Below are 24,695 nucleotides of genomic sequence, written 5' to 3' on the forward strand. Positions count from 1 at the left end.
GTCTTGCTCTCACGTCCCGCCCATTGGCAGAGCCTGGGAAATACGCACATCCACTCTTTGACGACAGCGGCGGCCCAGTAACGCGACCTTCCTTTCCTGGTGCCTGGGGAGCGACCTCATAGCGGACGACGACCATACGAAACGCAGCCAACACAAGACAACACCCGCGACAGCCCGGCCCCAACCAATAAGCGCATTCATTGAAGCGGTTGATTCGCTGTCAAGTCATCCCAGGCTATCGGCCGATATACCGCGAGCCAAGATTAGTGGGCTGGTTCGTCACTTGGCTGTGCTGGCATCAAATCAAATACGCTCGACAGAACAGGACCACTTACACGCCACGCGCCACGCTCATAACAGCAGCATACTGTTGTTGGATTTCCCGTAAATGACCGACTGCACCCATCGCCATTGCTGCCGCTGATTTCTTTTCTTCCACTCTGCCTCGTGACCGCTGCCACTGTCCTTCTTCTCCCAAGGCTCGCACAGACTGGGTTAGGATATCCCGGCATAAATTTAGAGGGTACGGCCTTGCTTCAATCACCCAGGGACCTCGTTCATGCGCGCGCGGGGACTCGTCCGCGACAGCAGAGAAAAGTCAATTGGCGTCTTTGGCCCTCCGGATAAGCCCATCCCCGCGGCGATCTGACACCACCATACGCGAAACCCATTGACATCCCGAGAATTGATTGTAAAGGAGGGACGGGCCACCCCCTCCCAGAACCAGGACCAGAACCAAAACCAGCACCCTCCCACACACCCCCCTGGAGCTAGTCTTCTAGTATCGGCCACCAGACGCGGACATCGCGAGCCCGTTCGTCATGTCGACCATGTGGGACCGACTACGGCCTGGCCAGAGTGGGCGTAATAAGGACGGGGGAGCGCCTGCGTTGAAACAGAAGAAACTCGAGCAGTGGCAGAACTCGCGCTCAGCAACATCTTCACCTGCTCCTACACGCCCGCCACGACCGACGGGATACTCGTACGAAATCCAAGGAGGGTCTGCGAAGAGACCAGAGAGGGAACTCCAGGACCTGTAGTAAGTTGCATGCGTCGCTTTCTTTCTTCCCCCCTCATGCATCGCATCCCCCGAGTTGCAAGCGCAGATGCAACAAGGCAGAACCAGATTGAATCAGGATACATCTTGCGCCTCTTTATCGTTGTCGCTTGCAGGTGGTGTGACGCAGACACCTTCAGCCACACCATAGACCGACCCCAGACCCCAAAATTGCCAACGGTGCAGGCTGGGCTTGGGCTTGGGCTATGTCTGACTATGGGTTGTCTCGGTCAGACTGGGCCAAAATCTGCATCGACGTGCAGGAGGATCCCGTCAGAGATGCGCTCTTGACAGATTTCGCCTCTGCTCGACCAAGAAACAAAGGAAGAAGGAAATAGAGAAAGGAAGTCCTGGCCTGGCTCGCGGGGCTGTGTAATTGGCGGTGGCACGATCCCGTCATTGCCCTCTACGACTTACTGTTCTGTCGTCTGGTTCAATTTGGCTTCGGCATGGAAAGCGGAAGAAAAAGAAGACCTCAACAACCTCAACAACCTCAACCTCAAGATGCTGACACCGCACTATCGCAGTCAAACCTTAGCACCCCCTGTACAGGCGCCTCCGCCGTCCACCCACAACAACCTCCGGGATTCCGCCTACGGCCGTCCGGTCTCTTCTATTTATTCCCAGCCGTCGCCCGTCGCGGCCACCTTTGCAGCCCAGCAGCTGAGAGACGAGGTCTATGCCGACCCGGCCGAGATTTCCCCGCCGAGTTCACCTGACGATTTCGGGTCGTCGAAACGGTAAGTTCGTGCTGGTTGCCTTCCTCCCTTCTTTGTTGTGCCTCGCGAAAGCTCGACGCAGGCGCGTTCAGTAGGGCGACAATGGGCAATTACGGTCCTCGGGGTGAAGGTGAATGCAGGAAGGCGGCAGTCGATTGAATGCATTGCCCTGTCAGCATACAACAACGACTGCCCTGTGACTCTTTCGCCTCCCTCATCAGACGCTTCTGTTCAATTGTTCTTGGTCTCTTTCTTGGAATTGCACCGTTAGAATCCAAGTTGACTGCAGCCACGAGTAAAGCTGCCTCTTGCGGAATAAGAACTGCCACCGCCGATCCATACTTGGCGCATTTCCCAGTTGAATCTTATGAAAGCTTGGAAGAAAAGGTATCGAGGCTAACAATGTGCATACGGACCAGACCCAACGACGGAGACGTTTCACCCATTGAGGAACGCAACTTGGCCATGGATGGCCCCAATGCCCGCCCGGCTGGTGCTGTGCGAAGCCAAATCCCCATGATGCGACGAGAGCGTCGCAAGAACTCGGATGCGGCTCTGCATGCGTTGCATGAGTCCAAATCCCGGGAGCGGCTCAGGCAAAGGGGCCACGACGTGCGTTGGGACAAGCACACGGGCGAGCCGACTTCCAACGACCGCGGACTTCCCTCGCAAGTGCCCAGCGCCCAGCAATATGCCCAAGGACTGGCTCACACCGGAGGCTCACCACAACAAGCCCGTAAGCCGGCCAATGACGGCGGTAGTGCGTTTGGCGTACGCCTTCGACCGACCCGTCAAGGTCCAGACGCTGGCAGTGCGCCGCCGGCTGAGCCCGCCGTGCCGCCACCGAGGCCGGAATGGCGTGGAGCCAGCGGGCGGACGCCTCTAGTCCCGCCGGTGAAGGACACGCGCGACGTATCACCCCTGAACGTGCCTCCGAAAAACGCCAGAAGAGCCAATCGGGACCCCAGCGACAACCACCGCGGCGAAGGTGTTTTGTCCCCTGTTAGTTCATTGGAGTCTGAAACATCATCACCCCCACCAGCCCAGCGTGCAACTACCACAAAGAGCCCCTCTCAAATGCCCAACAACCGCAGCATGGCCCAATCGTCGGCTTCTCCGGTGCAGCGCGTTACAGTTGATGTACCAGACCACCCATCCCAGAGGTATCCAAGCCCTGCTCTGTCCGACGACCATCGTCCCACGGCACCGTACCAGCCTCGTTCATCCACCCATCCCATCCCGTCGAACCCTCCCTCTTCGACACTGTTTCCTCCGAACGAGAAAGCTATTCGAAGAAAGCCCGCAGGAGCAGCTGGTCATACCCCTCAACTGTCTACTTCGTCTTCTACCTACTCGCAGCAACCCGAGATTCACCCTTCTCAACGACCGCCTGGGGGATTTCCAGACGAGTGGACGCAACCGCCGTCTCGTTTCAGTGTAACAACGTACGCGACCTCGGCGACCGGCACGCCAAGACTCTCCGCCGAAGAAAACGCGCCTGCTCTGCCTACGCCGCCTCGACAATACAGCCAGTCCCCGGTGCCTTCGTCTCCAACCAGCCATTCCATTCTCGATCGTAAACGGCCTACCGTCAGCGGCTACGAGGACAAACCCCAAGCCCGCACACCCTCTGCAGAGCCCATCAAAATCAACATGGACTCTCCCTACTACGTAACTTCGCCGGTTCCGGCGCAGCCGCGCGGACTCCATCCGATTCCCCGCGGGAACCATAGCCGGATTTCCGTGGGCTCGACCGAGTCGAGCGACAAGGTGCTGCCCCTCGCGCCGCCCGAGGAGTCGGCTCGCGACCGCGTCTCGCAGCTCAACGCCCAGCTTAAGTCGCTCGGGAACCGCCGCATCAACATCAACCAGGCTATCCGACAGATGACGGAGCTCATGCCGACGGACAACCTGCTGGCGAGCGAGGCGGTCATCGCCAAGCGCGAGGCCGAGAAGCGCAAGGTCGAGGTGCTCCGCGACGAGCTGGCCGAGGTGCAGCGCGAGGAGTACGAGCTCGGTCTCAAGCTGCACCGCGCCTACAAGCGGATGGACCGCGACGCCAGCTACGAGCCCACCACGCTCTGGGTTAGACGAGTTACCGGCTAAGCGGCTTAACCCGGTATAATGGATGGCGCAACGTTATGGTCAGCTCAGGGATGGACGGTGTTATGGGTACGACCATTTGCGGCATTGCCAGATCGAATTCTTGCATAAGCTGGCCTTTTGTCTTCTTCTAATGTTTGGGGAGCATGGAGTTCGCTGGGGGCGTTTCCTTGACTATGTTGTTCTTTGGCACGAGCAGGGTAGCGCATGAGGGGGTTGTAGTATATATGATATCCCAAGGCTGCGCGGCAGTATGATAGTTCTTGTCTCCCTCGCATATTATATCGGGCCTCACAATGGATGAGCTTATGAGAAAGTGAAGGCGAGAGAGCAAGCCTGCCTTACCCACAGCCATGAAGGAGGGAGAAAAGAAATCCAAGATTTTGTTACAACTTCGAGAAGTATTTTCACATGAGACTGTTTGTGCTTCTATTTCTCTTTTCCTTCGATATCTACTATTGCGAGGCTTTCAGGAGTATTTCGTCTTCTCTTTGTTTTCCCCACACCCCCTTTCTTCCCTTGTTGGTAAAGTCCTCGGGAGGAAGTGGGCAGTTGGTTTGCAGTAGGGGTTACGTATATGTATATATATATGGATGGATACGACGGGGCGAAGGCTGATTATCTAATGATGGTATCGTGATTACGGATTAAATTCCTGTACCAAAAGGGCAAATACTCTAAGCGGCCAAAAACCCCAGCAGCACGGGTCGGGAAACCCAGACTGACTCAGCCAAGCCTCTTTATTTAGCCGAACCAAAAGAGAGAGACAGGCGGGCTACATCCCGGGAATTACTAAAAACACTCGAGGATGGCAGATGGCCGTTACGGCAGCCACGTTAACATCAAAGTGGGAAAGCCGAGCTACATGTGTTGAACGCTTCTTTATCAACAAAGATTACTTGCTCACCGCTAAGGTTAATATATACTGTACAAGTAAGGCAACGAGCCATGTCGACGCTATAACTTTTACCCATTGAAAGGTCCTCCTTTCCTCGCCGTGACTTCCCCCTAACACCCTTGGGGGCCATTTCTGAAAGGGTGCACGCCGCCCGAACAAGAGACATGAATAGGTATGTTTGCTCAGGCCCCGTACTTCTCGGCCGTTGTGTCAACGAAAGACCGGGATTTTCTTGGGCGGCCGTGCAACATGTAGGCACCGGGGAATCGGGCCCCAACCATCGTCGCTTGTGCCATTTTGCTGTGTTGTCGGCGGATGAAGAAAACGCAGAAACGAAACCAGAACGCGAATTGGGGTATAACAAATCGAACATCAATGCTGACTGAGCCTCGGAGGAACCGTACCGAATTGCTCGATCCCGCGCGAACCCCAAGGATCAACACACTACTTCCCAGCTCTCCTTTGGCCGTCGACTGGTTCGGCCGAGTGTACGAGTTTTGATGAATTATCCACGCCCAAGGAGCTACTTAATTAGCCAGCCCATCCTCTAGGGCCGTGAGGCCTGTTAGCTCCCGGGGGAACTTTAGCCGGAATCTCTCCATCCCCATCCGAGTCGCTGTCAGACGAAGAGTCGTCGTCTTCGAGTACTACAGGAGCGGTAGCCGAACCGCTTCTCGTAGCATCAGAAGGTTTGGGGTCCCGAGTTGATGCATCAGTCACTATTTCGGCCACTGTGCTATGCCGATTGCTGTTGGCTGGAGTGAATGAAGAAGTCGACTGGACAGGAGACTGCGGGGTCGAGTGTGAAACGTGCCTGTTCACGCGATAACCGTTTTGCTGATACGAAGCTAGACTATTGCGAGGAGGCGGCGGAGGCGGTGAGCTTGTAGCTTGTTGCTGGCTGAGAATTGGATCGGCAGTTGCAGCAGTTGCATTTGAACCCCCAAGTCCTGACGGATTCATCTCTGCAACCGATAAGTGTCTTGTTGGCGTAAATCCCGGACTGTTCGCAGGAGGAGCAGTTCCCGGACCTTGTTGATGTGACGGTATATACGAGGGCGTATTTCCGAGTCCGTCATCGATGCGTTGCCTCTTGCCTCCTCCGGGAGTGCCACTGTGGCCGGTAAGCCGGATACGCTCGGCCTCGATCTCTTCTTTGGTGCGTCTTTGTCTCAGACGGACACCATACCTCTTCCTAATAATCGACTGTTTCGTCGAGAAGCTGTTGTGCAGACCTTCCAGTTTCTGTTTTCGCTCCTCAGGATCCGTGATTTTCTCAGCCTCCTTGAAGCGGGGCGCATAGGATGCTTCAGCGGCAAGAAGATCTTGGTCAAGCCTCGCGCGGGTTTCAGGCGTAAGATGTGAATAAGGATCAGCAGCTGTCGGCCCCGAGGATGGCGGCGGAGCGGAGGACCTTGGGGTTGAGTGCTGCTTCTGTATTGGGGTGGACCATTGCGGCTGAGCTCGGTGATGGTCGTACGGGCTTCGCTGCAGTTGTGGTGTAGGCTGCTGCTGCTGCTGTACATACATCGCAGGTGCAGGTGCAGGTGAGCTGGTCGCGACAGCAGGAGCCTTTGGCGTGGCCGGCGCGTAGACATGGCCGCCACACACTCTGTTCAGAAAATGCTGAAGCGATTATTAGTCAGAGTTCAGGCCCATACAGATGGGCTGCTATGACTTACGGATTTCTGCCCGACCGCTGTAACGAACCCAGCACCGCATTCAGAACAATTGAAAGGAAACCCATCCGAGTTAGGAGGCGTCTTAGTACAGAGCTGCTTTTTGACATGCTATTGACAGGTCAGAGAAGTGAATCCAAAATGAAATGGAAGTGGGCAGCTTACATATTCGTAAGGTGGCGCAGCCGTAAACTTCCGCCAGCAAAGAGGGCACTGCAGCTGTTTTCCCGGCGGCGCCGGAGGCATTGCCGACTTCGGTGAGGGTATTGCGGACTGGTACTGTGGTGGGTGTTGTTGTTGTTGTTGTTGTTGTTGTTGTTGAGGGTGTGCATGATTGCCCTGGACCACAGACGTTGATAATGGTGGCGATGCGGTTGTACCATTATCCCCGTTGGCATCAGTGCTCTCGTACCCAAGCCGCTCAGCACGGGCAAGGGCATCGATGAGCGAGCGGGCATCGATAGTGGCAAGACGTCGCTCTAGAGCTTTGTCGAGGAACACGTCGCTGGCTTTGTCAAGAATAAGATCTGCAACTGCATCAAGATCGGCCGACTCGAAATGGGAGATAATGGCATCCTGAGACTCTGACACCATTTTGCGACCGAATTCTCTGATACCACGACGAAGGATTTCACCGTTTGTGTGATGTATTATTGCGTTCATCTACCCGGGAGTCAGTCCCATGTGTGTGGCGCGCTGGATGGATTGGTGTTTCGCTTTCTTCATATGGAATGAACTTAAGGAGGCTGCTGATCCGAAGACGTGTCGCAACGGATAACGCAGGTGCTTGTGGTGATAAAAGGGCACAGGCGGAAGTTACAATTGACATAAGTGCTTTCAGAGGGGATATAAGAGAGGGATTGCAATGAGGTATCAATCATTGTTTAGAGACCAGACGCCATACTGGCAGGTGGTTTGAGGTGTTACTGGGCTTGTGGGAATGGCGAGGCCAATGAAGGGTTGGACGGTAGGTCGAGGTCACAAGATGCCACGACGGGAGGGCAGCCGTCTAAGAGTGACATGTAAAACGAGATGATTACTCACGATGAAGGCCTGATGGAATCCGGTCCCGAGCAATATCTTCTCCCAATTATCCCGGGTGACTCGTCGCACTGCCTCAGGCACCGATTGCTGCACGGCATGTGTAAGCCTCGAGAGGTCGTCGTGGAATTTGGGGTTCTCGTGGCCATGGTCGCGGCTCGGCGACTGGAAGGCATTGGGGTTTTGACTGGCAGCCCGCCGGAGACCCGCCCCAGGAGGATCGACTATGGGCACTTTGCCCCCTGGGGCATTGAAGTCCGGCGAACAAAATGGGCCGGCGAAGGCTGCATGGCCACTGGCGATATCCTGGGTGGGAGAGAGGCTGATGGAGGACCCGGAGTCACGCTTGTGGTTGAAAACGGAGGGGAGAGTCTGGGCAGCGCCGGTGCCGGTGCCGGTGCCGTTGCCGGTGGTGATGATGACGATGTAGATGATATGAGTGGAGGCTGCGGCGCGGTCTGGGGCTGAGCACTCGGCGGCGGCGGTGGTGGTTGTGTTGCAGCTCCGGCTACTACTACGCCACCGGGCTCGGTCATAACGGAGTCAAGGCCATTTTCATGTAGCGGCGCGTCGTGCATTGGCGCCTCCGGGGCTGACGACGTAGACACCAATCCCTCCATTTGGTCTTGGTCCGTTGGCGAATATCAGGTATGCAGCGATCCAGTTCAAGTAGAGGATTCGGCCGGATCCCGGCCTCTTCTTGTCTGGTTATGGACCAACGTGTACTGAGCTGCGCATTTATTATGGAAGGAACCGGGTGCAACCACAAAGCAAGCAGCGACTAGTTTGAGAAGCCCGGAACCGTCAAGGCATTCAATAGATGCCGGGACAGGAACGGAACGGATGATGTATGCGCGAGCCGGAACTGGAAGCTTTGAGAGCTTTGAGGACGCAGAGCAGAATGCACGCGATCCCGACGGTGTCGCGTGTGCTTCGCTGTGTCCGCGTATTTTTTTAAAGGTCCTTTGGGTTTAAAATAAATGAGATAAAGCAGAGCATAAATTAAAGAAAAAAGGAGGGTGGCAGGCTTAATTATTTATCCTTGGTTTTAACCTTAGCGTTCGTTTAATATGCTTTATATTAGAAAGACAAGGCCCGTGCAGCATAACTTCCTCTAGTCTTGATATATGATATGTAACCTACAATAGAGGTTTAACATCTGGGTGGGGTTACCAGGACTGAACCTGAGCAACGCCGCTTTTAACCTGATTCCAACCAGGGTCTAGCCTGAGCTCGCCCTGAGTTTGCGCCCCAAATAAGCGTTTCATAAAATAATGCACAACGGATTCTAACGTAATAAACCGGCTATGCGTTAAAAGTTCATATACGGAGGGTTTCCGTTAACGGCTTGAGGCTTTCTAAATATATCTATCTATCCATGAATGCAAGTCAACCCATGGGAGTGTATGCCTTTTCTGTCCGGCCACCCTCTCAAATCTTGATATTGACATACCTATCGCGGTACCCTTAATATTAGTGACCTGATCAAATTGGATCTCTAGATTGAAGTGAACTTCAGCTTGCTGATCGGAGACTTTGTAAACGCATATGGACCCGACGGTCAGGTCCCCCATCCCCGAGGGCATGATTCCTCGATAACCATCGAATGCGTCTCGCCGACGCATCCCACATCCTAATCCCTTCTGTGGAATTAGCGAATAAGCAATGCAACAACCCCAACTTATAGTATGTGAAGGGTGAGGCTGTTAGCCGTGCCGAAGCTGTATAGTTATGCCAAGCCATGTCTTGCACCTCCAAAAGTGGCTGAGGAAGTCATCTTGAAAACAAGACAGGCACGAGCTAGGAAAGCATGGAAAGTAATGCAAGGCCGGCGAAAGGAAACCATGAGTTAATGAAATTCACCTAGAGTTGTTTAGCTGGAGTATGTCCCTGAAATCATTCGTGAGAGAACAGCGAGGAGGGCTAATGTTGCCACAAGATCTATCTTAGCGATTTCCCAGGAAATCACCAAAACCTCACATACGCCGAAGCGAAGCACCAGCATCATCACCAGTCTCATAGGGAAGATCATGAAATCCTTACCTCACAAGGCTTGGCCTAACTGGACGTACAAAAGGTCGCTTCGGCGTTAAAGTCCTGGTGATCTCCTAGGAGATCACCAGGACTTTAACGCCGAAGCCCAAAAATGAATGCTACCTACGGAGTACACGTCCTCGCACGTTCTTGGGCGAATAGCATTTTCTAAATGATGACTTTAGGTCATCCTCCTAGGTTCCGCCAGAGTGTGTTAAATATCTGATTAATTGAGCACCCAATACTCATACCGTTGCACTCTTCAAGCCTGTTCAAATCCTGCTTCGCGGAAAGTCCTAAGCTTATCTGCCTCATAATCGTCGCGAGCATATTATCTTAGAGCCTACGAAGCGTCATTGAATTAGCACTAAACCCTTAGCAATGTGTTTGTCGTCACCCAGGTCATCCGCAGCGCTCGTGACTGCGCGTCTATTCGAATATGAGCTGGCCCAACTTCCCAGGGTCTTCTTCATATAGAAGGCAGTGAATGTACACAGCCGGACCATTGGATGATGCGCTTCATGACGTTCTCGATGAGAGCTGGTGGTGTTGAGTCTGATATTCCTAGTTCATTGCCGTCCAGCTGTTTTGGCTCGAAGTCTAGTAACGGCTCGAGTATGTGGCACATGTAATTCAATAAGTTCTTGGACTGGCCAGAAACGAAGTGGGTATCGAAACAGGGCTCTGATAACTCAGGAATTGTAGGCGAGCTCAAGCTCGCGACAGGTACGTCTAAGCTTGACTGATGGGTATCAGGATATTAGCCTGAGCTGAGCCAGATCAACTGGGAGAAGCTCGCCGCTAAAACTGGCTTCCAAGACGCTGCCGCAGCCAAGGTGTATTATGGAGTGTTATCCACGCTCGAAGACTCCAACACTGCTCGCACGCGGGACCCCATCTACACCGCATCGAAGCGCGTCAAGATTGAAGCCAGCGGCTATTCCAACAGGCTAGAGGAGGACGAGACCTAGTACACGGGAAGTAACACGTGGTATAAATGGGTAGAGAAGGATAATACGATACCTTTATTTTTGATACGAACGAAGCTTCGAGCGCACGAAAGTAATAAACTATATTCAGCTTCCCTCAGGGCGAACCTCTATTACGCTTGCCACCCCCAGGTGCTACTCGAACAAACTCATTCCCCTAACTTTCTTTTCTTCTGCGTCACTATTGGTGGAATAAGAATATAAATTGTAGTAGGCAGATTAAGTAGCTGCTCGATTAATCACGAATTCTTCGACATGTTAACAGGAATATAGCCAAGGACGGTAAAGCGATGGTATAGAACTATTCGTTTCATGGTTTTTTATGGTACTATACCTACCAATGTGGCAGGTCTCGAAATCAGCATCGCCACTCTAACAGGGAACGCCTCAGGATACTTCGAAGCATCTAGCCATGCTTGCTTCTAGTTGATAATGGTCGGAACTAGGTTTTCTCCGACAGGCAACTAACAATCAGTTTCCCTCTTAACGGAGTAATAAAGTATGAGTATTAATCGAAAAATGCGCTACAAGCCCCCGACATTCCAAGCAAAGACCGAAGTCGCCACTGTTACAATCTGTACAATGGTAGTAAGCCTTCCGTATCCTGACTAAACACACACCGCAACACCGGCTCTCGATACTAAATTCTGCAGGTTCGTTTGTTTCCACCAGGATACCAATATCGAAGTCTTGAGTTTTGGTATACTCAAGCAGCCGCCCCTCAATACCGACACAGCCCTGCCTTCGAGCCCACCAGAGCGCGCTTCGGCTAAAGTTGTCCTTGAGGGTACAGTAGATGTCTGGTATGACGAGTAGTTGGTTCACCAGCTCCTCATGACCGTAGCGGACAGCTACTGATAGCAGCGTAGAGCCATAATGGTCCGTCTTGTTTATATGCATCTGTCTATCGCGTACGAGATCAAAGGCTTCCAGACCTCCCTGTAATGCGTAAAAGAGGAGCGAGCGTCCCAAGTTATCCTCGTTACAGCTTTCGCTGTCCTTGTTAAGGAGTAGTTGGATGACACTAACATGACCGTAGCGTAAAGAAGCATGCAGTGGCATCAGTTCGCTCTGAGTAGGTGCTGTCCAGTCGGCGCCATTCTCCAGCATCAGCCGTACTATCGCCTCGTGTCCTTGGAACGAAGCAGCCTGGAGCGCATTGCCGTAGTGGCCGCCTTGCGCGTTGATTTCGGCGCCCGTCTCGAGTAGCTCCTTAGCAGAATGGAATAACCCACAAACAGATGCGTAGTATTAACAGGTAACCGGCTCTTCGTAATCAACAGGTTCTTCCCGGGATCTGTCTTGTCTGTAAAGCTGGTATCCAAATTCGAAAGTCGTCCAATCTGAGAAATACTCTTTTATAATTGCAACCTGCTTATCTGAACCTTCAATAACCGCAGCGTTTTGTGCCCAAAATCTCGCACAGTATTGTACCATGGGGTACTCCTGTCTTGCTCCGCTTATCGTATATGGATATCCCATATCCAGTAGGTACGAAAGACAGACAATCACAATGTTAAGTCTTGCAACAGTCTCCTGGAGCTCGTTAGCTATGTTGCCTTCCAATCGGCCTGACGTGAGGTACTCCTGGACCGAGAAGTGTGCCCGTTGGATTTCCGTGACCGTTATTTTATTATATTTCGCTTGCCTTTTGACGAGGATTACAAGACCAGCGCAGTAGGTCGCTATTTTCTCTGGAATCACCGTACGGTTTGCTGCGTCAAATCTGGGCTGGCTGCTGGCGTCCACTGCAAGCGCGTCTACAGCCTCGTCGAGCCGTAGCGGCCGTTCTGAGTAGGCTAAGAATTGTAGAAGGCGCGTCGTATAGCGCATGTGCTCTGGCTGTACTCTTGAAAGGATTCGTGCATATGTTGCGTCTAACGTTCGCGGAAGGTTGGCTAATTCTCTCCGTATAGCCGGCCGATCAAAGCAGTTTGTCAAGATGTCGAACTGGCATGAGACCCAACGAAACCTATATACATTAACAGCTTAATGCATGAGATCCGACTAATAACGTACATCCCATTCGCCTTCTGTACTAAGGTGTTTTCGATTTCCTTTTGGATATCTGGGGGTGCTCGCCACTCGTCCACCTGATTAATTCTGACCTTAATGTATGCCTCAATATCTGCCTCTACCAGGCTGCTCTGGGCAGGAATGATCTCGTCATCGCAAGCCCACCCCTCGATCGCTGCCTTAATGTCATATTCAGGCCGACTCGTAACCAGCATGTGGACATTTACACCGGATTCTCGAATTCTCTTAATCCATAGGAGTAGTCCATTCGCAAAGCTATCATCTTGTAGATGGCATTCGTCGAATGCGTCCAGGATGAGCCAGACTTCACCAACTCTCTGGAGCATGTCTTGGAAGAACTTGTAGAGCGCTTAAACTTCTGGCTGGCGTCCTCCGTCGTTACACGACCTGTAAAGGGTATCGACGTCTGCTCTGGTATCCTTTCACTTGTAGTATAGCTGGGCAATGAGCGAACGGACAGCTTTCTCGAGCGATTGCTTCTCAATATTGTTAAAGCCAAAGTAGAAGTAAATTAGGCTTTCGGACGCTGTGCTTTGCTCTAAATCGGCAACGACGGAAGAACTAAAGATCGTCTTGCCACATCCTGGAATGCCGTTGAGCCACAAGGAGGGGTGTCGGTCTGTTTTCCATTTGAAGTATTGGTCGCTGTCGAGGAACCATTGGCCTGTCCCTCTACAGTGTTGCTCACGGGCCTTGTTCAGGTTTGTTGACGGGTCCAGCGGCGAGAGCCAGCGCCTGATCTTATCGAGATGGCCGTCCGCTTGGAGTTCTTCGACTCCATACTTAATGTCACTTGCCGATGTTCGTATAACTTGAAGACTTTCATTCACTACCTAGTTGTTAGTGCTAGTTACTAGGATATAAAGCTGGAAAAGACGAATCACTAACTGCCGGCGAGAGGCTCACTTATCTTCCTCTCGGCCTCCACCTTATTCGGTGCAATCCTCTTGAGTATGTCCTTGGCATACGCCGCCGCCGTCATCGCCGCATAGCCTTGCCATTCCTTGTTCTTGTGGGTATCGGAGTAGTCGCAAATGCCGCGAATGACCAAGCATGGGAAGTGGTTCGTCAGCCCCGCCGCCTCCACCTCGAAGCACAGGACGCCCTTCTCGCGCGCGAGCTTGTCACGCACCACAGCATCCTTCATTAGTTGGTTGACAGAGGCGATCAAGCCGTAGTGTACCGCAGGGTTGTCGTCATCCTCGCCCCGCGCCCGTCGCATGACTAATGCAGAAGTGTCGGCGCTGCACGATGTCGCATAGCTTGCGTCGTCGAGGGGGTGGGTAACATCAGTGCGGTAAAGACGATCGGTATCCACATCGGGCTGGCGGTACTTCTTCTGTAGTCTCGACTTCGTCTGGAGGGCATGATTAATCGCTTCTTTGATCTGATGGCCATCGTTCTCGTAATGCGCCTTGATCCCACAGAGAACCTCTGGGTGTCGTCGCCTCGATCTGCCCCTTCAACTTCCCGGTGATGATCCCCCTCGGGTCTATTCCCATTGCGACCATCACCGGCAACACGCTTGTTCTTAAGCCCTCAGAGAAGACTCCTGGAGCTTCTATGACCATCGCAGGGCTCTGCAGGAAGGCTGGTTTCCCAGATGGTGTAATCAATACCATCCATGGTGGCAAGCGAGCAGTCAACTATATCATCAACGACCCTAACATCAAGGCTATTTCCTTCCTCGGCTCTAACAAGGCTGGAGAGTACATCCTCGAACCACCCTGAACACCTTGATGCAGCACTTGTCCGACCAGGCCGCGTTGACTTGAAGATCGAACTACACCTTGCGGACAGTACCGTAGCGAAGGAACTTTTCTGCATGGGTTTCAAGCAAGCCGAAAGCGACATTTCTGACCCAAAAGCTCACATGGCAAATAATGAGACTGTTGAACGACTTGCGAAGGAGTTCTCCGCCAAGGTGCTAGGAAAAACACTTTCTCCAGCAGCCATCCAGTCTTATTTAGTGCAGCACAAAGATAACCCTTACTTCGCCGTCGAGAAAGTGGATGAATGGGTAATCGGTGCTAGGAAAGAGAAAATCAAGAACATCACTTCCAGGTGCTGCCATTGAACCAGATGGCAGTATTGCTCCGATACCTAAGCATTGGGACGATGTGAGCGTATTCGGCTCACCAACTCCTTCTGGTGCCTCAACACCATCTGCGACGACAAACGGGCTTGCACCTGCACCTGCTCAGCGCTGCAGTGCACCACGTGGCTCCGTGCTAGGTGTGGGACTTGACTGGTGACCTCCAGGGACGTGTGATTGAGCTTGATCGATTGGAGACGTTGATTCATGATGTTTTTCAAAGTTCATCTGATGATTTTGGACCAAGATCTTTGTGGTCTCATATGGAAGATCCAAGTAAGGATCCAACCACAGCTTCCTGTGTCGAAAGGCGGCTGGTGACTGCCATCCGAAAGTGTACAAATGCGAGGCTCACTGTGTATGCAGTGCAAAAAGCAGTGGGGCCAACACGAACCGGCCTCTTCTGTCTTTTCGACAGGGGCTGGTACACCATTCGGACATCATCCAAACAAGCCTGCGGCCACTAGTAGTGACGCCATATCCACTGCTCTGTCCTGCCATCCCCTTTCGCCAATAAGCTCTGACCAAAATCTGCTCACAGTTGACCAGATGGCATCACTTGTCCAGCACACTCTCAAACAGAATTCTGGTGCACTTGTTCAACGACAAGTGTCCGACTGCTCGGACGACCCAGATCTGGACACATCATCTTGGCTCACCAAGAAGCTCACGAAGTCACTGGAGGAGCTTGCAACTGCAAAGGGTGTGCCAAACACGCCGCCGCCTTCTGAATCGGGAGAAGAGCGCATTGGTGCATCTTCCTTTTCCAGACCTGCCTTGGGTGACGAAGTCGAAATAGCTTCTATCCTTAAGACCGTGAACTTTCCGCAATGGCATAAGACCCAAAGAGGTAAAGAGTTTCCCTTATCAGGGAAGTGACGGTCTGTTAGCTCTCGCAACAGTATACACGATGTTCCTTTGTCAATGGACGGCAGGCCAGCCGCCAGTGATGACGCAGCGGCGTAAGACTCACTGAACGTTGGTAAAAGAAGGAGTATGATTAACCCTGGAGGTAGGCAAGCACTTCGATACTTGCGCTGCAGACATAGTCGGCGAGATGGCAGGGAATACGCAGAATAACGGTGTGGTGACAGCTTTGTATTTAGGTAGACCGGGCCGGGCTGTTCAATTGCCCGTTCGACATTCCTTAATACGTACACATCATGAATGGATACTGGATTTCTTTCCTTTGCTGTATAACCAGCTTGAGGTTTGCTGAATCTTAGGTGCATCGCCAACTGACAGCCCTGTAGAATGTCGAGAATATGTGGACTGAATGAATGGCGGCAACTATCAATCTTGGCTCTAAATAGTCGGACTGATGCAGAGCCAACCCAATAAGTTTCCCCTGGGAATACGCCTTGCACAGCACGAGGCTGGTGTGTGCGGAAGTGAACCAGGGGCTGCAGCTTTTTCGTGACGAATAGGAGGGGCCAGTGTTGGAGCAGCAAGCCCAGATTGCGTTTCTCCAAGTTAGCGTGAACAGGCTGGACCAGGATAACGGGGCACTCCAGACAGAGCTCGACACGCAGCGCGCCAAATACAACTGGTTGTCGGCGATAGTCCGCCCGTGCGAGGATAGGTAGCAGACCTTCGAGGAGAAGCAGCATGCGCTTAAGAACACGACGCGGTGCTGCTGGAGAGGGCCCTGAACAGCCTGATGCTGGATCAATACCGAGACGAGACTATAAAGAAGCAAAGGTTAGTGGACGCGAAAGATGCGGAGGCTAAATGTTTGGCGGCGAAGTTGTTGAGCGTCGAGACGTAACGCTGCGCGCTGCGAGACCAACGCTGTCAGCACGCGCTGTGTGAGGGCGAGGCGCGACCAAGCACGGGCGCGGCAATGTTTGCAAAGTACTGGAAGCGGCGCAGACGCCATCGTAGGGCCGGCGGGGCGAGGTCAGCCTGTCTTGCTGTGCGATGCACTATCGGTCGGGGGCCAGCCTTGATGGCAGAGGGGCAGGTCGTTTCGGGCGCCTGGCCAGAATCGGCCGGCAGGGATGCGCAGATGTACAGAAGTAGCCGCGCAGGTAGCACATTCAATCTATTCTTAGTTTTCGTGACTGGCTATTTTGGTCCTGTGCACCGCTTTTTGGAACCCCGCCCGGCCCCCTTCGTACCCCATTGTGGATTCACCTCCTCCAGTAGACCAGCTCGTTTCCCACCAGTGTCCACCCGCAGACACTGGTGGTCGGAGTGTTCTGGTGGGATTAATACTAATTAATCCCTTGGCCTTCTCCGGGAAGTCAGCTAAGAATTATTCCATAAGCGGTGCTGTTTGTGTTGTTCTAACATTTCGGCTACTCTTGCTGATAAACTCGCTGATGTTCGATGAGCGACTGCCACCGGAACCGGAGAAGGCTTGCAGATTACGCATTACGTTCACTCTCTCTTAGGATGGCACAGGCTCAAAACTGTACGACATGTGACGACTGCGTCAAGATCTTCAAAGATGCGGCATCACTACTCTCTTCTAAATCTGAGGGAAAGCCTTCGGTGATACCATTTCAAACTCCGTATCAGATTCGATTATCGGCCAATGTGTCTTCGTTGAGATGTCATATGTGCATCCTCCTAGCCGCCTCAATTCCCCGACTTCTTGATTCGATCTGTCCTAGAGAATCGCTAGGATTGGCTATCTCCAGCGTTCGATACGACAAGGATGCCACAGCTGTTACGCTCATTGGATGCGAAGAAGGGGCACCAGCTCTCCAGACACATTATGTAGGCTCGCTACTGATACAGGATGGTAAGTGAATGTCCAAATACGCAAACGTGCATAGCGAAAACTAATGGTTATAGTTGGGCACGGGCATGTGTCTAGCATTCATTCCTCCCACACATGGTCTCTTGAAACATCGAATCGCATACTCTCCTGGCTGAAGAGCTGTAATATGTTTCATGACGGCTGTGCAAAGCCTCAGGTAGCAAGCAGGCTCCCACGGAGACTAATAGATGTATTTCCGACTCGCTTGGACTCTATCCCGTCAATGGAGAAGATAGGGCCCGACAACTTCGACCGCCTAAGCATCGAACACCTTCCCAACGTTCGCATAATCCCATCGACTGGTCTGCCTTCAAACACTCCTTATCTGACCCTAAGCCATAGGTGGGGTAACCCACCAAGTCTACTACTCGCCAAGAAGAAGAAGTTCCTTCTTCATGAAGACATATCTCCTCATCTCTTGAACTGTAGCGAAGCAGTTGTGTTTCGACATGCTGTTCATGTTACAAGAAGTCTGGGTTTCCGCTATATTTGGATCGATGCTTTATGCATAATGCAAGACGATGAGCAAGAAAAGACAGCTGATATTATGCAAATGGATGAAGTCTACTCTAACTCATCACTAAACATATCGGCTGCAGAGGGACGTGTCCGTGAAGGCTTGGATCTCGATCGAAACACGTTGTACATCAATCCACACCGAGCCAAAGTTAGGCATCCGATAACCCAAGATGATATACATCTCCAAGCATTCCGCGGCAATTCGTTTCTTGGGCCACGAGAGGCCCCATTGAACAAGCGTGGCTGGGTTTATCAAGAACGGATTCTCGCACCTCGCGTCGTTCATTTCACCCAAGACCAGGTATTTTGGGAATGTAGCTCACTCGAGGCATCCGAGGTTTTACCTCAGGGGATTTCACGCTGGCCACGCAAACACTTCACCAAGGGGATTATGGACCCCTCGGTAACGTCTATGCAGCAGATAAAATCGCGATGGTTCAACATCGTAGAGGATTACTCCCATACCTCGCTCACTTTTACCGACGACCGTCTTCTTGCCATTTCGGCTGTGGCTAAGAAGTTTTGTTCGGCGTTGCAACGAGAGCCGTCGGACTATTTGGCCGGTATGTGGAAGGATGACCTCCCGCTGTCGATGCTTTGGATGCAACACTCGCAACCAGACACGGATATGCTCGAGCCAACGGCCGCCGCTGAGATGAACCACGCACCTTCGTGGTCTTGGGCATCGATCTTGGGTCCAATAATAAGTGTTGAGCTGTCCTCTCTAACGGCGAGTGCTGAAGTCTTAAATGTTCAGGCGGTCCGAATGTCGCCCAATATTTTTGATGGCACAGAATCTTGTCGACTTCGTCTTCGTGGTCATGTTTGCAAGTTCTGTCGGTGCACTCAGAATGGCGCACGTTGGATTAACGTCGCGCAGCATACGGAATTTCAAGAAATCAGTGATTTTGAATTTCAGAAGGGCAGAACAATAGTGATCGACTGGGATACGTCTCGCAAGATGGCAGATGAGTGGTTACAGACACCAGAAATTGGGCTCGCTTCGTTCGAATACTTCTTGCTTCATCTTGCATCGGAGAAGAGCGTCGATGGCGCTATAGAACGTGGAATTGTTCTCCGCAAAACAAATGTACGTGGTACCTTTAGTCGTATAGGATCTTTCTTTACTCCGCCTCAAAGCGAGTACTCGGGTTCGAAGCTTGAAGCCGCATTCACGGGTCGTCTTGCCACACTGAGCACGGACGACTATTTTGACTTAGACTTCAATGGCAAGTATATTGTCGAGGTTGTCTAAACAAGAACAAGCCAATACTTGAACTATTGTGCTTTCAGGTTATATACGGTACACCAGCTGGCAGGGTTAGATTCTAAAGAAACTGTAACTAGGCTTGTAGATGTAGGTAAATTATATCATGCCGTTCCCTGATAGTACTCCTAAGTCGATGCCATCGCCAAGGTCCTGTAAGGGTGCCTTTGTCAAGGACCGGTCAGTTGTTTTACACCACTTCTGGCGTAGAATGTCACAACTCAAAGATATGCTGCAAAGCAATCTACGAAATACCAGGGTCACTGTTGGCAGATGATCTAGAAAAGAACAGAGCATGAAATAACGACGGTCTTAATACAAAGGAACTTTGTTCTTGTTTCAGTGTGAATGTATTCAACTTATCCTCGACTGCTACAAAGGTGCTGCGTAATCTCTCAGGTCATGTTTTATCCAAATCGCACTACTGCAGGTTTCGGTTGCTTTGTCACATTGGCTGGGGGTTCATATTGGGAGTGCGGGACAACGATACGCTCCCCAGTCTACAACGTACCAGCTGGTATGGGAGAGCTGAGGGTTCTCATATGAGGCTGATAACCTCGTTAATCTGTCGTCCTCAGCCAGCCGACAACGCTCGGAGCAAAAGATTGGACCACGTGTCTGCGTGCCACAATATAGGCAGAAAATCTATGACTATCCTAGGTCGTACGGAATTCCTGGCGTGCTGAGATATTGAAGATGCTAAGTTGTGAAGAAAAGAAACATGGATCTTCTGGAGAGAAGAGCACAAGAAGCGCGAGTCGAGCTCTGGTGCCTGTATATGAGGGAGGCACTTTTACTGTAGCTGAATGAAATGCCACGACAAATATGCGGAGATTAAATCCTGATCCAGTATAATACTCTGGGTGATTACAAGCTTTGATGGCGATAATCAATCGTTATGACTACGCACCGCGCGATTCATGTCAACAGTAAGTCCCATCACGTCCTTTAATACAATAGAGGAGTTAAAACGAACGGCTTACTAGAGTCCATGTCGCAACCGCGCAGGGGCTACGATAATGAATGCCCCACAGAGCATTAGTCATTTATATAGTCATAATAGATTGATCTTGGAGCGCCTCTCTTATTTTTGACAGTACACTTTAGACCGAAGATACTCGGTAGATCACACAGTTCACCATGCACCAAATGACGCAACCACTGACTAATCACATTCAAGGCGAGAAAGCAGAACATAACATCGATGCGCTGCTGTTGTACTGCAATTTCACATTCACAGGTCTTTCAACGTATTTGGTGCCTCCGTATCATTACCAGCTCCGAGCGCCAACACTCAGTGGAAGGTCTAACTATGACAGACCTTGAGACCCGCGTAGCACTAATGAGGTTTCTCCTATGGGAACCTGAGAGTATGAATCCAACAATGTCATTAGTTCTCCGCGGCCGATCGTTGTCACGATCAGGAAAGAATATTTCCCTTTCTTCCATAAGAGAGAGCGTTTACGGTACTCTTAAAAGTTGCTTTCATCAATATGGTGGCCTGAATCAAGAGCACCCGATCCGATTAACTATAGCTGCATCTCAAATCTAAAATTGCGGCCCGTTTGCCGTTTGCCCAACCCATAATATACGCTCGCAGGCTTCCCATTGCCTGGCCAGCTAATCATGACATCGCCATGCTTTAGATCCAGCGTGTGATGGTCAGCGATTACGGCTCAGGTACAAGGGATGCCGCCTCCGATAACAATGAGTAGGACCATGCGGATACCCGCGAATGTCTTGAACATCGGCTCGGCCGCATGGCTGACGTACTATTGCTGATCAGTCCATGGGGGCGAGGGCGCAGCTTGCCACCACAATGTTATAGCGCGTGATCGTGCTGCAGGTATAGATGATGTCGTCGTAGCTTGTGCTGTAGTCATGTGCGAGCATGAGACCAGTCGGAGCTCTTTGAGGTTCCAACTGGGGCGATCCATGCAACCTGGCGATCCATGCAACCTGGCAATTCTGCCGACACGGCCTTTTTAGTAACACCACAACAAGGGAAGCAGATGATCGTGTTAAGGCTGTGGCCCCGCCAAGTGAGGCGCTGGGCGGTGAATGGCAGTCGTCGCTGCTTCGAGTTTGCACAGCATCGTAGTGAGGGTGGTGGACGGGCATATTTGAAGGCGTTCTGCCAGTCTGCTGCCATCATAATGCAAACCTAGCCTGGTATATACCGATTGAACGCTGGCATGCATGGCGGACCTATCGCCGTCCGGAAGCAAAGTGGATTCGGCGAGGCACTATATCGCCGCCCAACTGTGAAGGCTGCGATCCAGCATGCAGCTGTCCACAAGTTGCCGGCTTTTTTCGTGCTCTGTCGAGGAGCCTTCAAAATTTTTACGAACAGAGATATTGGTGTAAAAGGGGAAGAACCTACTGGGATACAAGATTACTAGCTGTTGCTGGCCATGTAGAATGTTCAAACTAGACGTTTGGTCACGAAGACGAATATCAAGCCGATGGAGGAGGGGCAAGCAAACTGCGAGGCTTAATCTGTACACAGGCTCCTGTACAGCTACGGAACGGCCCCTATTGGCGCATTCGACGATGGACGAATATCTCAACTGAAATTTGCGGCAAAACATTGCGCCTCAGTAATCCTGCCATGAACTACCCTCGAACTGGCCTGTACAACATTTAGTCAAGACATACCCTCCCCACTATTCGTTCTTGAAGATGCGTCAATAAAAACACTCCCCAAATCAATCGTCTGCAAAAACTCTATACCCCTCCTCAGACCTGAAATCTAGAACTTGATTCATATAGAGATTCCACGGATCGAGGTAGAACTTGAGCTGTATATCGGCATTCTCGATATTAGATACACGGACCAAGATGTATGCGTGAAGCGCGTCATCGTTGTATCTTCGCATCTGTGTGCCTGTTAGTGGAAAGCTGAATTCCTGAGCCTTGGCGGACTCATCGTACCATATCAACTTGGATTTGGCTGACAAAGAATGCTTCATCGCCGGAACCAGAAGTAGACTTGACTTCTAGGTGGTAGGTTGTGTCATTGAACCAGTCTAGGTGAAAATCCATTTCGGCATCGCGAAGCATCTCTCTCATTTGCCCCGAACTGTCTAGATAGGTAAAGTCGGCGAAGTCTCTTTCCTGTCCAGTGAATCGAGGTATGCCGGCTTCGACCCGTAACTTGCTAGTCCAGTTGTCATCGCACCAGTCTTCTATGCGGCTTCCGAATCGCTTATGAATCTGCAAATAGCTGTTAATAGAAAACATACTTCTCGTATCCTTAGCAGGGTTCATTCACGAAAAGTTCCCCAAGAAATCCAATTTCCCTGAAGCGTAGCTCTCCCAATTTCTAAGAAAAGACGCTTAGAGGGTACCCCACACTCCTCCCCATCAGACTCCCACCACAACCAAATTCGAGGACTGCTTGCTGCAAAAACATCATCAAGAGCTGTGATAAGCCCGTCTGATCGTACACTTGGATTAGCAAATCGATCTTCCATATGTGCACCGGGAAGCCTTCGTACGCAAACTGAAGAAACTTGCGATGGCGGTCAAGAAAGCTCCATTCCCAATTTTGGTAAAGGCTCGCCCCCGGTTTCTCCAGAGAACGGGCTTGGTAGCCTCGCTGTGGAGAAAGCCTTGTTTGGACGTCTGCCTTTACTTCGGTCTCCTTCACCGGAGCCAGTCCTTTGTCCTGAGCAGGCCGCTTTGGTGGACCTCATCTGCGCTGTACATAATGTCTTCTACACGGGATCTGCTGGATGCGGAAAATCGACTGTTCTGAAGGCCTTCACCAAGCGCCTGAAAGAGATGGGGAAGAAGGTACATGTTCTCGCCCCAATTGGTCGTGCTGCTTTGCAGGTCAACGGAACTACCACATGGACATATGCAGGGTGGACGCCAGATTTTCATAAGAAACCCCTAGAAGAACTCCAGAAAAAGGTGCATGGCAAGTTCGTGGGGAAGAGATTCAGCGAAACCAATGTACTGGTCATTGATGAGATCAGCATGGTCGAAAACTTACATTTCGAAAGGCTGAATAAAGTAATACAGGACGCACTTTACGATCCGAGCTTGGCTGCTCAGAAGGCATTCGGAGGCGTTCAAATCGTTGTGACTGGAGACTTCTGCCAGCTACCACCAGTTCGACCCTTCCAACACTGTATGGAATGCGGTAAAGAGCTCGTTGAAAGTTATCATGAAGGGGAACTGTCCTATTCATGCCCGACCCCTCACCACCCTATCTGGCGCGACGAGGACAAGTAGGCGTTCGCTAGCGATGCACGGAAGCAGTGCGATTTTGTTCATGTCAGTCTCAAGACCATCCACCGTCAAAACGATTTTACGTTCATCCGTATCTTGAACAAATGCCGAATCGGTGAAGCGCTTACTGAGAGCGATAAGCGGCTCTGGATGGATCACCCCTGCAAAACACTCCACGCGACCAAACTCTTCGCCACTCGTGATGAGGTTGCACGGGTGAATCAACAGCAGTTCGAAAAGCTCAAAGCCGTCAAGCATACCTACTGGGCTCGCGATGCGTAACGGAGAACTACGATGAAATAGGAGCAGACGGCCGCCTTGATTTATACATGAAGCGATTATGGTTTATCGCATGAAATGCTAACACATCTGGGGCATTACCACGTACCCAAGAGCATCGTCTATCTACCTCGTTACTGGAAGCCATGTGAGGTGCTGATGGAGGCCGTCTCATTCCCCATAGATGTTGGACCAAAGGCCTCCCCACCACTTAGAAGACACTGGAAGAAGCTGGCAACGTTGGTTGATTCAGTCACAGCGGCGATGACTTCCTGTGAAACCATTGAGACAGAGGCTCAAGGTATCTGTGGATGTCGTGTCAGTTTAGGCTCCTTAAGGGAGGCCTCAACAGAGGAAGCGTGCCTAATACGGCCACTGAAAGAGGCTAAATATATCATCTAACGGTTATGACCTCTTGCAAAGTGATCTGTCCACAGGCCGACAGAATGCCCTGGATGTGATCGTGCGTTTGGCTCGTGGTCACTCACCCTGGGCGCTATATGGCGTTGGTGATTCCTCAGCAAGGCATCTACGGGCGAGACATCATTGGACAAACGACTTGGCACAGATATTTCAAGCAGGCCCTCAGCGTCCGCGGCCCCCTAGGAGGCCAACGTGGAGGAGCTGATTGGAGAAATTACGCCCAGTCACATCATGGATGAAAACCGGGAGCTACGAAGGCATTCCAGGAAGTCTTCCGGATATCCGGGATGTATTTGGTGGCAGTGTTGATTGGGATAGATTGCCTCTGATGTTGGCTTCTCATAGAATCATCTGGAAAGAAGCCCACGTGCCGATGATCACCGCCGCGGAGCCATCAGTGTAGGTTATTGGTACCTATGACTTTGTAGAGAGTCCCCGTCAAGGGGATTCCAAGAGAGTTTGACTTGAAAGCGAAGTCGATCTACATAGCTCGCGGGGTAGGGGGGTATTATTTCGAGAAAACGTGTTCTGAGGCTGGTCTGTCATAAG

At 51.6% G+C, this 24,695-nt stretch overlaps 8 protein-coding genes across 8 annotated transcripts; 5 read left to right on the plus strand and 3 right to left on the minus strand.

Annotated features, from left to right (window-relative positions):
* Positions 1 to 821: 821 nt before the first annotated feature.
* On the plus strand, positions 822 to 3,882 carry PG998_000745 (uncharacterized protein; the record flags this gene model as incomplete). The annotated part of the gene is made up of 3 exons (XM_066867563.1): positions 822 to 1,039; positions 1,585 to 1,797; positions 2,196 to 3,882. The coding sequence occupies 3 exons, from the start codon at positions 822 to 824 to the stop codon at positions 3,880 to 3,882; spliced, it is 2,118 nt and encodes a 705-aa protein (XP_066735978.1).
* Positions 3,883 to 5,308: 1,426 nt separating this feature from the next.
* On the minus strand, positions 5,309 to 8,075 carry PG998_000746 (uncharacterized protein; the record flags this gene model as incomplete). Its single annotated transcript, XM_066867564.1, has 5 exons — positions 5,309 to 6,403; positions 6,460 to 6,567; positions 6,622 to 7,119; positions 7,501 to 7,961; positions 8,021 to 8,075. 5 exons carry the CDS (start codon positions 8,073 to 8,075, stop codon positions 5,309 to 5,311), a joined length of 2,217 nt encoding a protein of 738 aa, XP_066735979.1.
* A 1,837-nt stretch (positions 8,076 to 9,912) lies between these two features.
* Positions 9,913 to 10,502, plus strand: PG998_000747 (uncharacterized protein; the record flags this gene model as incomplete). Its single annotated transcript, XM_066867565.1, has 3 exons — positions 9,913 to 9,993; positions 10,237 to 10,257; positions 10,311 to 10,502. The coding sequence occupies 3 exons, from the start codon at positions 9,913 to 9,915 to the stop codon at positions 10,500 to 10,502; spliced, it is 294 nt and encodes a 97-aa protein (XP_066735980.1).
* Positions 10,503 to 11,044: 542 nt separating this feature from the next.
* On the minus strand, positions 11,045 to 14,183 carry PG998_000748 (ankyrin repeat-containing domain protein; the record flags this gene model as incomplete). The annotated part of the gene is made up of 7 exons (XM_066867566.1): positions 11,045 to 11,095; positions 11,139 to 11,732; positions 11,784 to 12,492; positions 12,540 to 12,812; positions 12,984 to 13,386; positions 13,464 to 13,991; positions 14,126 to 14,183. 7 exons carry the CDS (start codon positions 14,181 to 14,183, stop codon positions 11,045 to 11,047), a joined length of 2,616 nt encoding a protein of 871 aa, XP_066735981.1.
* Positions 14,034 to 15,531, plus strand: PG998_000749 (Aldehyde/histidinol dehydrogenase; the record flags this gene model as incomplete). The annotated part of the gene is made up of 4 exons (XM_066867567.1): positions 14,034 to 14,266; positions 14,358 to 14,584; positions 14,640 to 14,792; positions 15,071 to 15,531. 4 exons carry the CDS (start codon positions 14,034 to 14,036, stop codon positions 15,529 to 15,531), a joined length of 1,074 nt encoding a protein of 357 aa, XP_066735982.1.
* A 2,111-nt stretch (positions 15,532 to 17,642) lies between these two features.
* PG998_000750 (uncharacterized protein) lies at positions 17,643 to 19,193 on the plus strand (the record flags this gene model as incomplete). The annotated part of the gene is made up of 1 exon (XM_066867568.1): positions 17,643 to 19,193. The coding sequence occupies one exon, from the start codon at positions 17,643 to 17,645 to the stop codon at positions 19,191 to 19,193; it is 1,551 nt and encodes a 516-aa protein (XP_066735983.1).
* Positions 19,194 to 21,810: 2,617 nt separating this feature from the next.
* On the minus strand, positions 21,811 to 22,526 carry PG998_000751 (uncharacterized protein). Its single transcript, XM_066867569.1, has 2 exons — positions 22,140 to 22,526; positions 21,811 to 22,084 (listed from the first exon to the last, which is right to left on the minus strand). Exons 1-2 carry the CDS (start codon positions 22,473 to 22,475, stop codon positions 21,914 to 21,916), a joined length of 507 nt encoding a protein of 168 aa, XP_066735984.1. The 5' UTR covers positions 22,476 to 22,526; the 3' UTR covers positions 21,811 to 21,913.
* A 155-nt stretch (positions 22,527 to 22,681) lies between these two features.
* On the plus strand, positions 22,682 to 23,726 carry PG998_000752 (uncharacterized protein; the record flags this gene model as incomplete). The annotated part of the gene is made up of 3 exons (XM_066867570.1): positions 22,682 to 22,701; positions 22,742 to 23,443; positions 23,495 to 23,726. 3 exons carry the CDS (start codon positions 22,682 to 22,684, stop codon positions 23,724 to 23,726), a joined length of 954 nt encoding a protein of 317 aa, XP_066735985.1.
* Between the last annotated feature and the right edge of the window lie 969 nt (positions 23,727 to 24,695).

This window comes from Apiospora kogelbergensis (genome assembly GCF_038363985.1).
Source record: "Apiospora kogelbergensis strain CBS 113332 chromosome Unknown utg000001l_segment0_segment0, whole genome shotgun sequence".
NCBI lineage: Eukaryota > Fungi > Ascomycota > Sordariomycetes > Amphisphaeriales > Apiosporaceae > Apiospora > Apiospora kogelbergensis.